Here is a 12,705-nt window from a genome sequence, read left to right on the forward strand (position 1 = left end):
AGAATAACATCTCTAGAGCATTCATTATTTTGTGTTCTTCCAGTGTGTCCTCATTTATTTATCTATCTCCTTTCCAAGAAACTTTCCTCACAGGAATATATCTCTGGGCTCTTGGTGACTTTTTCTACTCCTTTATGAGTCCTTCTCCAGTTTCATAGTAGTTTGGTTGGTTAGTTACTGTGGCTGCAAAGCCACAAAATCAGGGGCTGCAACTGCTCACAAAAATACTTTTTAAAAGACAGAAAACCTGTAAGCAGACAGAAAGTATGAAATCCACTATTCAGGGTGTCGAGTGATAAAATCACGTATAGAAAAATGGTTGTTATTTTCATATTATCAACAGAATATCCACCATCACTGGCTACTTGCACTGACTTGCACAACTTAGTGAAGCTCCTGTCAGCTAACAAGGCAAATGTCAGCACAGACCTCAGAAATGCATGAGAGCACTTTCAAAGCGTAAAAGAAACGGACAAAGCCTGGAAAAAAAAATCTGCACTAAAAAAAGGCTTGCTAGCTTACAGACAGCTCTGAAGTGTGGGAAATCCCCGATGTACTTATTTATTAAACAAACAAACAAACAAACCCAACTATGAGAACTGTTTCTGACACTTCATGAGGCAGCCCAAATGCAAATATCTAGCCAAGTAAATATAAACCCAGTAGTATAGACAATTTCTGGCAGACTTATATTAAAAATAACCATGAAGACACGAGCTTAAACAACAAGTAGTTTATTTAGCATACTTAATAAATCCTTGCACACAGTAATTTCCTAAGTCCTCTGACCTTTTGCTGTAAATCCCTGTTCTTATGAAGGAAGTGCTCTAACCACCCTGCTTGTGAGGACCAACATAGGCAATTAGAATTAACCACCTTCTTAAAAATAAGATTAGGCTGACTTTGGAAGTGACTCCTTCAATGTCTCAGAACTTTCTGGCTCATAATACGGCTCCAAAATAGGTTTTAATTTTACTTCCTCTGGTAGTTTTTGAGTCTCTTCTCTCCTGCTTCCATCTCTTAAGAGTGGAACCAACGTTTTCCAGTTTTTCCCTGAAACTAGAAAGGAAAGGAATGGTTAAATTTTGAAGAAAATATACAAGTGGTTTAAATAGGAAGCTAATGAAAGAAGAAGAAAGAAGCACGAAGAAAGGGCTTTGTGGTTTTCTTCCCCATACTGTTCCATGAGTTTTCCATATTTCATCTAGCAACTATAGCAGAGACTGATTGTACAGTTTAAAACTTCTGTGCTGGATGCTGAGCTCCCAAACTACAGGGTTTGGGGTCTCCAAAGTAGCTTCTTGGCTACTTGGCTGCCATCCTACACTGTTCCGTCTCCTCAGGATTTACACTTATTATCTGCCTCGTAAACTCTACAGTCAGAATGATGTAGTGGGGGCTTCTATTCCAGAGAGTAAAACTGCTATGTGAATAATGAGCCCACTTAATCCTTCACATTTTGTGCTGACTGAAAATGCCATTAACTTAGCGACTGCCGTTACCATTAAGTGCATAAAACCGACTGCCCTCTAACAATTAATCGATGCTGCTTCTATCACTGTGTAGCCCATACTAGGATTTAGGGCCCCAAAACTCTCACCTCTGCCAGGCTTAATAGAGTAACTGGGATTTCGTTTGAGGTCCCCCGAGTACCCAGGGTCTTCGTTGATTATGCCCAGATTAGTATTCCATGTGGACCAGTTCACTTCTTCAACCCTGGGGAGAGAACAACAAACCCAGTATCTATTCTAAGGATCACCAAACAACTCCAGGATGAGTTTATATCACATGCTGCCACCTCTCCAGCCTCAGATCTGACCCAGGGATCAGATTAAAGTGACTACAGCAGACAGGGCTAGTGCACTGCTTTTCAGGAGTGCTCCAGGGGGAAAGTTCTGCTTCCCATCACCAGACACCTTAATGCTGTTTGTCTATAAAGACTGTTCATTTGACATACAAACAGGTTACCTAAAGCACCATCTGTAATCATCTTGGCCGTCAGGTGTGAACCCCACCAAGACTTGCTTCCCAGACTGGAACGAGCGCCTCAAACAGTTCAAGTAGCTGTTTTCGATATCCAAGATTGTGATGGCTCTCTACCAGGTAAAAGAAAGCAGACCACTGAGAGGCTGCTGTCTCAAAATCATACAAATCCTGAATTCTGCCTTTATTTTGAAAACCTTGACCTTTTACCATTGTCACCATCTTAGAGCAGGCATCATACCCATCTCTGAAATATTACCTCTGTTAATTTGCCATTTAAAATGCTAAATTACTGCCCTGTGATTAGAATTATGACGTTCCCTTTCTTACCTCAAACAAAAGCTGATGTGCCTTTAAGATTCTGGTAAAGATTGGTTTTCCCCTTGCATAATCCCTGTCTTCAGACTCTGATCAAGATTTTCCATCATCAAAAGCCCAAATAACTCTGTCTAATTACAAAAGTATTTCTTTTCTTAAATTCTGAACATCTGTGTAACACTGGGAACATCTGCTCAGGCAAAACATCAAATATGAATAGAAAAGGAACTAATACATTTTTGGGGGAACCGTTCAGGGGAAAGAGAAAGAAGGAGTGACCTGTTATTTAGAAACATGTCAGCTCCTAAAGATTCTCTCCAAAATCCCTTATGATTCCCCAAACCCTCTTTCTTGGATAGCAGGCTCCCAGAACCAATGTACCTGGAGTTTCCAGATGCTCTTGCTCTCCTGTGCAATTTTGCTCACTGTTTCCCCCATCAGTGCAATAAGCATGTTGAGCAGGAGGATGTACGTAAGGATGACATAGAGAACCAAAAGGATGACAAACACAGACTTGAACCTGTAGTTCTCTGTGAACTCCAGGTCCCCCATCCCAATAGTGAACTTGAAAAGCTCCAAGCAGGTATAATACAGACTATTGTAGGACGTGCGGCCGCGTTTCACATGGGAGCATCGGGCATATTCAGAGCTATTTGTGTCTTGCCCCTCATTGTCATCTTCAATTAAAGTCACCACAGCTGTTGCAAAGGAGGAATCACATATGCAGGATAAAAATACAATTTGAGATCATAATTCCATTGCAAGCAATGAAAATGAGCATAAAGGTAAGATATGTTATCTTCAGGAAATTACTATACATAATTGTTAGTCCAAAGAGATTTTTTTTTTTGTAATTAGGTTAATTTGTTAGTGTTTCATTGGAAACAAAAAGTCTAAGTAACTTGAAAAATAAAATTTTCTGAGATTCTTTAAGATAGCAAAAAAAAAAGTCTAAGTGTGATATTACCTGTAGAAAATCCCAGCAGGAATACTAGGTAGACAAACATGAAACGACATAAATCTCTAAGGATCATCTGTAAAATGGAAATAGAATATTTTTATATTGCTAAAACTTGAATACAAAGTGCAGCAAAAACTGGTAGAAATTACTGCTTCAGCTCAAGAAGGCATTTGCTGTGAACTGGCTGTACATGCACTAAACTGTTGTTTATCCTGCTGAGATAATGAACTTAAAAACAGAAAACATTTATCTATTATTCATGCAACAGTTTACACACATATGCAAGACATATGCATGCCAAATAGTTTCATCTTTGTGAGTACAAACCACATTAAGACAGTTGCATCTTTCTTCCCCTCTTGGGCTATCTGGCCACATTGTATACAGAGGTTTATTAGCCAGCTAGTGCCTCTTAGCTAATTGCTCTGTTTGGTAACATTTAAACTATTCCTAAATAAATTTCCAGCTGGTAGAAAGCTGTGTCATTTCACATCAGACCAGTCTGTGCTGTTCTCAGTCTACTTTCATCCATGCCTATCCCAGTGTAGTTGTTTTGAAGCACAGCAGGTGATGATAATATCAACAGTGCTATAAAATCTATGGATGAGGGTTTTTTACACATCTTAATTGGATCACTTCACTCAGAAAATAAATGCCAAGTGTAGTAAACTGACATGAGATTCCCCAGTGACATCATGGAGGTAGATTTGGTGACTTTTCTCCTGGAAATGGGGCCATGGGCAGCACTTTCCTGATCTGAGCACTCTGCTGGCCTCAGAATCCACTCACTGGACTGACCTTTGCAATCATGACAGAGTAAATGCCCATCTGCTGGAAGCCACGGGTGTAGTACAGCATGTTAGCCCAGCCCAGTGCCAAGGAGAAGACCATGGAAGCCACGTACAGTTCCTGGCCACAGAAGTACAGCACCACAGAGCTCAGGAGGAGCAAGGAGTGGACAAAGCTGAAAGACAAGCATGGTCTGAATGCAGAGGACTGAGATGGCCACAGGTGGGGGGAACAGAGGAGCCCCATGAGGTATACAGAAAAATGAGGAATTCCTCAGAACACAAAGGAGCCTTGGCAGACATTTCCTCTCTTCCCCTCATTCTTTCCCTTCTCAAATCCTACAGTTCCTCTTGCAAACTCCTCAGTTTCCCCACATACAAACTTCTGTAGTCTCACCCCTGCTCATCCTTGTGACTGGAAGAAAAGTCCTTGAAAACACCTATTTCTTCAGCACTCCCTCCCTTTCCACGGACCCATGAAATGACCCTGTTTAGCTGCACTCCAGCTGGGAAGAGAAAGCGCCCAAATTATGGAGAGGCAAAGGTCCCTTTAGGAATGGGAAGATTTCTGCACATCCTACGTATGCACCGATTCCAAGTCCAATATGGAGATCTACTCCTAACTCTGGCGCATGACACAGTCACTGAACTTCTCGACACTTCATTTGCTTTACCTCCAAAGGAGGTTACTGATCCAGACTCATTTGTTCAAGTACTGTGACATTTACTGGCAAGTATTTTGTAAGGACCTAAAAAATTATGGCAAAGTATCTACCTATTACAAGTGGCTTCAGCCAAAGCTACAGATCTCACACACTCATCTGCTTTACGCTGAAATGCAATCAAAGATACTGGAGCTTACAAAAGAACCTCACTGTAGCTGTCAACTATCAGCGTCTTGAACGATGGGCGCCTCTGCACGAAATACTGTATCTGAAAAACAAAACAGGAATGAAGACCAGGTTTGCATCCAAGGGAGGATTAAGTATTCCATGTGAATGCATCAACTAAGCACCGATACCTATACCTGGGAGCTGGTACCTATAAAGCATCTCACAAGAATAGCTCAAAACCAACACTGGCATAAGATCTAGGGAAGACTCTTCCAGTAACACTAGACTTCTCTTACATCTGGTGGCTCTTTTGAAAACAACCTATTCAGTCACTAGTTTGAGGACCTGGGGTTCACTGCACACTCTCCATTGGCTGCCAAGAGGAAACGGGGGACTTCAAGCTAAGACAACTAATCTTTAACAGAGGCCTGGCTATTTGCAATACCCCGTTCTTTAGCTTTGCCCAGGCTAATTGCTGAGATGCTCGTTGACTTCTAAGTATTGTCTTTTTTTATACAATAGATAAAACTGTATCTTAGCCAGTGGCTCATTAGTAACCTGAGAACTCCTGATCAGGCCAAGGACAGAGATTTGTAGCTCTTGACTACAACATGGATTACCTTAGCAGCCAGTTCTAACGAACAGGAAAGGCCTGTTTGGTTCTCTCCTACACATGCCCAAAGAGCAAAGTTTCAAATATCTTACCCCTCTGAAAAAAAAATAGAGGCCTCCCAGTACACTCAGGATCTCTCCAGTCACTCGAAAATATTCCCCAGTGCTGTGACCAAACGTAAAGGGCGGCTGTGTAAGACAGGAACATGGATATGTTCAGCAGAACTGGGGATAGGAAAGATCTGGCCTTGCCAGCAGCTGAAAGCAACTACATTTCTGGGGGAACACGTCAAGTTTCTGAATGAGTTGCAGCAAAGGGGCAAGAGTGGGGAGGAAGTAGGGTCAAAATTTCCCTCCTGCCTTCAGGAGAGAGGAAAATTCTGATTTTAGGAGCACACATTCAAATGCGAGGCAGATCTGGAATATCATGCAGTGGGTGGTTCCCCGATATATAACATAAGTAATGTACCTTTTCTTTCTTCTCTACGGGTCTGTAGTAAGCAGCAGTGGTGAGGATAATGATATGCATAGTATAGACAAAGAAGTTGAAGTAAAATAAGTGTTTGACAAACCGATCCCACTTGTCTTGCAGCAGCCTGTTAAGGGGTTCCACCAGCAGCATCTCATGACGGTTCTGAGCAGGAAAAAGAGGAGAATCTTGATGGGACCAGTATGTACTGGGCTTTGAAAACAGCAAATGATACTAATCTTCAGCAAATACTCCCTCCAGTATTCTTAAACTCAGGAAGGGAGATTGGTTTCTAGAAATGAGGCAAAAAATGCAGTGTGGAACACAGAGCTTATCTCCAGCAGTGCCCCAGCCTGTGAATAAAATGCCAAGGAGGTGCATACTCACTGGTGTTTCACTGCTGTAGGCAATAATCTCAAGCACTGAGTTTTTCTCACTTGTGTCTATAGAGGACAGGTCATAAAGAGATGAGTGGACAGGCCCATAGGCCCATTCAGTGAACTTCCTAGACAAGTGTCTGCACTCAGGATCTTTGATCTCTCGTCCGAGGATGTAAGCGAATATCTAATTGCAAAAGAACAATACAACCAACATTTCAGTGTTAACTAAGACTCCTAGTTCCTCAGTATCTCCACAAGACAGAATGGCTAATTTCTCCCTAGTTTAACTGTGCTGAAGTCAACCCACTGAGGTATTGTAGAGACCAAAGGATGAAGCGAACAAAATTAATATTCTCACTGGATGCTGGGAGATGAGAAATAGAAATTCCACTTACAACTTGCCGTTATCCATTTCAACACCCCAAGATAAAAGCAGAGATGCACGTTACACATCTCAGAGTATACACTCATTTGAACAAGGACAGTCAGAAGGTGAGTTTTATCAGCCAGTCTGAAGTACAAGGCCCCTAGTAGTTCAGATGGCAGCAGAGACCCACTTTCTGTTTCCAGCAGGGCTGCCTTGCATACTAGTGGTACATGAACAATGCCAGCTGGGCACAGGCACACACACCCTCTTTGCAGCCTTCAGGGACTATGCAGTTTCGCATGTTAATCTGCAGCATCAGTTCCTCTTACTAAAAGGCCTCAACAATAAGCAGGAATAAAATGTGCACTGTATAAATGTTTTGCATGTACTCGTATAACTTGATACAGTAATGGGACAGAAACACATTTGCTCACCTACCCCTATCTTCCCTGTTTTGGCTGCCAGTGTTAATGGAGTCAGTCCTTTCTTGTTGGTGAGTTCTTCCAGCTTCAGGATTGGATTAATTTTAGCACCAAGGATCAATATATTATTGTACATCTTGGTCACAAACTTGGTATTATCCTTAGTATTATCTGCAATCTCCACCAGTGTGTGCAGGACAGTATTGCCCATGGAGTCCTCGGCGGCGATGTCGGCTGCCTGGTGGGGGTTCTCAAGGAGGAATTTCACAATGCAGAGCTGGTTGGTGCAGGCAGCCAGGGACAAAGGCAGCTCCCCTGCGGACAAGCAATGGGGAATGAGTGGTCAGAAAGCCCATTACTGCATGTGCATAAACAGAATGATAATGTTTTTACCATCTTTCACCATGAGAAGAAGTGAATTTCTGTCTGATATTGCACCAATTCTTGTGATAGCTGTTAGAATCACATTTTCATTGGTTTAACTGCATCACAGAAACATGGCTGCTTAAAAAAGCACTGGGAGCTCGCAGAAGGTCACAACCGTTCAAAGGATACAGTGCTCAGAAAACAAAGGGATGCAGACACCAAGCTCACAATGAACACCATCAACTACCAACTGTGTTTCATTATAATCTCAGCCTTTGGGAGTAAATACTTGGACTAAGTGGTAGAACAGCCCATCTGGTACTTCTGTGCCTCCAGTCCCACATAAACAGGATTAGTTAACAGTTTGCACTTGGGATAATGCTAGAATAACTCAATCAATAAAGCTCATACTGTGCTTGCTCCTACCAAAATAAAAGCCAGGTTTCCCTTTGATTTTCCTGAAGAACTCCCCACAGGCTCTGGCATGAACATCTGCTCCATTCTGGACCAAGAGCTTCACCAGGTACATGTTCCTTCTCTCAATGGCGATGTGAAGTGCAGTCTGGCCTACAGAGACACTCATCAGACAGAAATCTCCAACATTTAATACAGACTGAGAGCTTTCAGGTACCACAATTCATTCAGCTCCATGTCAAATGGTGGAACCGAGAGCTTTGCAGACTAAAAAGCTCTAGAACCAAACAAAAAAAAAAAGATGGCACAAACAGCAAATACAACTTGCTCTTAAATCACTAGATACCAAAAATGGCAGAATATTGCACCTTACACTAACAATCAGTGCATTTGTGCTCAGGCAATCACACACTGGAACTTTGGGGTGCTGCATCCCCAGGCATAAGGTTTCATGCAGAAGACTGAGAGCCCAACCTAATCCTGTCTTCAGTCTTGGCACCAAGAGTATTCACTATAGCAGCTGTTTCTCTTACCCTTGTAGTAGTTGTCAGTGTACTCTGCATTAACAAACTCTTTCAGAGTTCCAGTTTTCCTGGCAATATCCAGCAGCAAGGGAATGGTATCATTTTTCCCATCATGTAGATTCAGCATGGCTTTCAGTAAGCAGGTTTTCCCAGTTTCTGGCTCTATAAACACAAAAAATTGCAGCTATATAGAAGTGATGACAAACCTACCATCTATTTCCAAGCATGCAGGAATTAATAAGGTTCTTTCAAAAGACAAGAGAACTCATTTAGGGCTTCACAGAAAATGTCATCCTTTCTGAATTCTCCTGTAAGATTACAATCAATGCATTGCCAAATCAACAGGGAAGTACTGGCTATTAAAGGACCTCCTGCAGACACTTAACACAATTATGTTTTTCTGTTTTCATCTCAGAAGCACTACTGGAAGAAGAAGAGGACAACTTAAGGCATGTGACACTAAAGGTTACCTTTGAACTCATCATCTGTGAGATGCTTCAAGGTTCTATTAAGGTAGAGTAGCAGATCATCCAGGTCCCTTGTGTTGCCTTGGGCTACAGCATCAAAAATCCTTCTGCGGTCATAAAATTTGAAAGCTTTTTCTGAGCAGCCTGTGATGGAATCTGTAGATAGGAGCCTAACAAGGGTAAATTTCAGTTACTTGAAGTCGGATATTTAGCAGACTTTTTATAGGCTATCAGAAAACTATTTTTCATTTGCTTGTGTGAATTAGTAAGCACAAGATTAGTATAGATGGATCTGCAAAGTCCACAAGATCAACAAAGTCTGCAAGCAGCTGTCCTGATAAAATTATGTATCTGTTGCTGAAAAGTTGAAAACAAGACTTAAAAGAGGCACTGAAATATGGCAGTCTAACTGCAGGCCTGGGAGCCAGACAATCCCATGTTCTCATTCTGAGTGATGTCCATTCACTGAACAGCCTTAAGTGAGTAAACTAAGGCCCACCACTAATTTTGGGCAAGACATCCATGGACTGAGTTTTCAGAGATGTCAAGAGACAACAGCTATTGTCACTTTCAGATGCAACACTCATTTTGGCATAGAAAACAATTAAACTGAAAAAGTGGGCACGCTCCTGTAGAAAGAATAAATGCTGCTGTAAGAAACACAGTCTGCAGCTGTCAAACTGTTCATTACAACCAAATCTTACAAGGCCAACTTACTTGTGAAGTTTCCCCCTTTCCAAATTAGCATGAAATTTGATGACAGAAGGTGCCATCAGGTGATCCATCTGGTAAATGGAGTCCATGGGAGCCATGTCCTTGTCACAATCCCCCATCACAAACCTCCCACGTCTTGCAAAGATGTTGCTTTTGGGTGGCTGTGCCTTGGTGCTGAGTGTACCCTGGAGGCTGTCAGGTGTTTCCAGCACAGAGTCCTCTCCATCCGTGTGTTCATCTGTCACTTCAGATTCCTCCATGTCAGAACTGCCAAATTTCTTCATCTTCCCAAGAATTGAAGACATGATGAGAAGGTAGTCTGTGAGAAACAACACAAACACCTCAAGTCAGCACTTTACAGGGCCACGAGTCCCCTTTTTCCTAGGACTACTCTCGAAAAACAGCAGGGAATGGATTGATTGGTGTCATCTCAGAAGTGAGACAGATGGACACATATTCACGATGCCCAGAGTTGGAACAGTCTAGTAGGTCATTATCTCCATGCTGTTTGTTCCTGTCCCCACTGCCCTCACCCATTTCAGAATAGAAATCGCAAAACAGAGCGTCCCAGAGTGTGCCAGCCACCTCACTGCAGAGCTGACTGCTTCTGTGCAAAACTACAGTCTCATTCTCCTCCAATTGTTATTAAAGCCTGAACAATCTCTGCTTTTCTTTTCCAATTTCTAACTGCTTGTGCCACAATATATTCTCAGGATTATATCAAGCATGTAATAAAAGCCTGCTTGTGCCATAACCACATCGCAGCGATGCTGAGCACAGAGGATTTCCTGTATATAGGAAAATTATCACTTAATGGCATTACCAGAGTTATGGCAGCACTATATGAAAACTGGAGCATGTGACTCTTAGGAGCATCACCTCAAACATGAGGTACGGAAACAGAAAGGGAAAGGTTACCGCAGATAAGACTGTAAGACCACATGTCTGATCTTGTCTGATTTACAACCACAAAGAATTTGACACAAGTTAACAAATATACTATAATATACTAAAAGCAGAGTAGGGCTTTTTTTTTTTTTTCTTTCTTATCAAGCTGTTTTAATCAGACAAATGTTGGTCTTCATGCCACTGAATGCAAAGTATTCTGAAACTCCAACAGTGGTGACAGGAACGCATCCTATTTGAACTCCTGCATAGCTGGCTTTTAGAGAGAGCTGATCAGACTTAGAGACATAGTCTGAAATCCTAGACTGCTTGGAAACCTTATGGCTTTGAGCACAGGAATGTCACAAAATCTTTAAAAAGCCTTCAGTCATAAACCAAATTACAGAGGTCAGGAATTTTCTCTGTACATTCAGTGTAAAAACATCATAAACACATTTCAAGGTTGTTTCTCTTCACAAAGATATTCTGAGGGGTTGTCTGCAAACCTACATTGTACATGAAAGCGAGATTTTCAGTTCTATGGAACTATTTAATACTCACAATAAGGGTCACTTGCATTTTCCTGTGCAAGTAGGATAGGAAATAAGCTTTTGTCAGGCATTTGCCTTTGCTGTAATTTTGCACAACATACACATAAAGAAAACATCAATTTGCAAACTTGCACATTTAGGGTTACGGGAAGCAAACCAGTGTAGTATAGACAAAATACTAATGACTGCAGTTTAACTCGCTATGTCCTCTGAGCTCACCTTTCAAGTTCTTTGTGTCCTTAGAGTAATTCTGAAAGAATAACGTGATATCTTATTAACTTAATTGTTCTATAAATAAGAAATGATAGATAGTAAAACACTTCCGTTTGGAATATGATACTAAAAATACAGAACAACAATTATTTCAGTGAAAAAGCTGTAAAAATAGATTCATAAAAGATGGAAAAAATACACTGGGAATACAGTAATGTATAATTTTAATTTTTTGTCTTATTTAAATTAATGTTGACTGAGCCAAAAATGTCAGAGAGATGGCTATGGAAAATAGAATCACTTATTTTCCACAGAATAAATACAGTATTAAAATTCATAGAATAAACTCAATCCTGTCTCCCTGACAATTTGTTCAAACCTCTTTTAGTCATTATATGTGCTTGTTTCTAAACCCTGTTGGTAATTTCGACAATAATGAAGACAAATCCGTATTTCCTCACAAGTATTAATTTGCAAGGGAAATAAACTTAAAATTCTGTGGAAGGATTCTTTAAAAAAAAAAAAAATCAATCTATCCTAAAAAATGCATAACCTACTTGAACTCTTTGAATCCTATGTACACTGAAGTTTGATACAATAAGGAAATATTTTTGATATAATGTCTAACCACATCACAAGTTATCATAAATACGAAAGAGAGTTTACAAATAGCTATCATCCATGCTATTCAAATACACATGCAGAACTTACAAATACTGCAAAAAATCCTGTCTTCCGAAAAATAGTCCAGTCTCAGTAAACACTTTCTGATTTATAGGAATGTGGTGCCAGATATTCCCCGTCCAAGGTGCCTGGACTGAAAAGACCTCAGAGTTTGCTTCTCCACTTCATTTGTCTGCAAAAGTGTTCTATGTGTCTGACGATTTTTAGAATCAAGGGAAGTTCACGAGAAGAACTGAGAATAGCGCAATAAGATCATTAAGAACAGTTCTGGAACCAGAAGCATCAGTAGCTTCTATTCCCAGGAGCTTAGCAAAGCTCTTTACAAGAATTGCAATAAGTTGCTGTTGTTTTTCTCCTTCCCTTTAATTGCATTTAGTAATGGATACTCTTCTCCAGATTTCCTCTTTGTAAATACACTCAAGCTTGCAAAAAAACCCCAAACCACCAGACAATTGTTTCTGTGGGTCAGTTTTCATTTCAATTTACGAAACTTTGTAAAATACCCCACGGCTCTTCTCTGAGATCAGTCACTTTCTGGACATCTTTCTTAGGTGGGTGCTGTAAAGCACCACCAAGTATTTTAAAGATAAGCTGATTCTGAAGAGAACTGAGGGAGAACCAATGGCAGAAAGTCCTAAGGCCATTCTATCTTTCCATGTTCCTACTATGCTTTGTTTAAACAATATATATAGATATGTAACAGTCAGCTTTGAAATATTAATGTCATTACGGAAAAAAAAAATCTTATCTAATC

General features: G+C 40.7%; 1 protein-coding gene across 1 annotated transcript; it reads right to left on the minus strand.

Annotated features, from left to right (window-relative positions):
* Window positions 1–790: 790 nt before the first annotated feature.
* On the minus strand, window positions 791–12,031 carry TRPV1 (transient receptor potential cation channel subfamily V member 1). The gene is made up of 16 exons (XM_065646882.1): window positions 11,979–12,031; window positions 9,622–9,937; window positions 8,908–9,074; window positions 8,447–8,599; window positions 7,926–8,066; window positions 7,150–7,448; window positions 6,352–6,528; window positions 5,965–6,129; window positions 5,589–5,684; window positions 4,913–4,983; window positions 4,061–4,226; window positions 3,269–3,335; window positions 2,683–2,999; window positions 1,969–2,096; window positions 1,601–1,716; window positions 791–1,059 (listed from the first exon to the last, which is right to left on the minus strand). Exons 2-16 carry the CDS (start codon window positions 9,921–9,923, stop codon window positions 893–895), a joined length of 2,532 nt encoding a protein of 843 aa, XP_065502954.1. The 5' UTR covers window positions 9,924–9,937; window positions 11,979–12,031; the 3' UTR covers window positions 791–892.
* Window positions 12,032–12,705: the final 674 nt, after the last annotated feature.

The sequence above is a fragment of the Caloenas nicobarica genome, chromosome 17 (genome assembly GCF_036013445.1).
Source record: "Caloenas nicobarica isolate bCalNic1 chromosome 17, bCalNic1.hap1, whole genome shotgun sequence".
Lineage (NCBI taxonomy): Eukaryota > Metazoa > Chordata > Aves > Columbiformes > Columbidae > Caloenas > Caloenas nicobarica.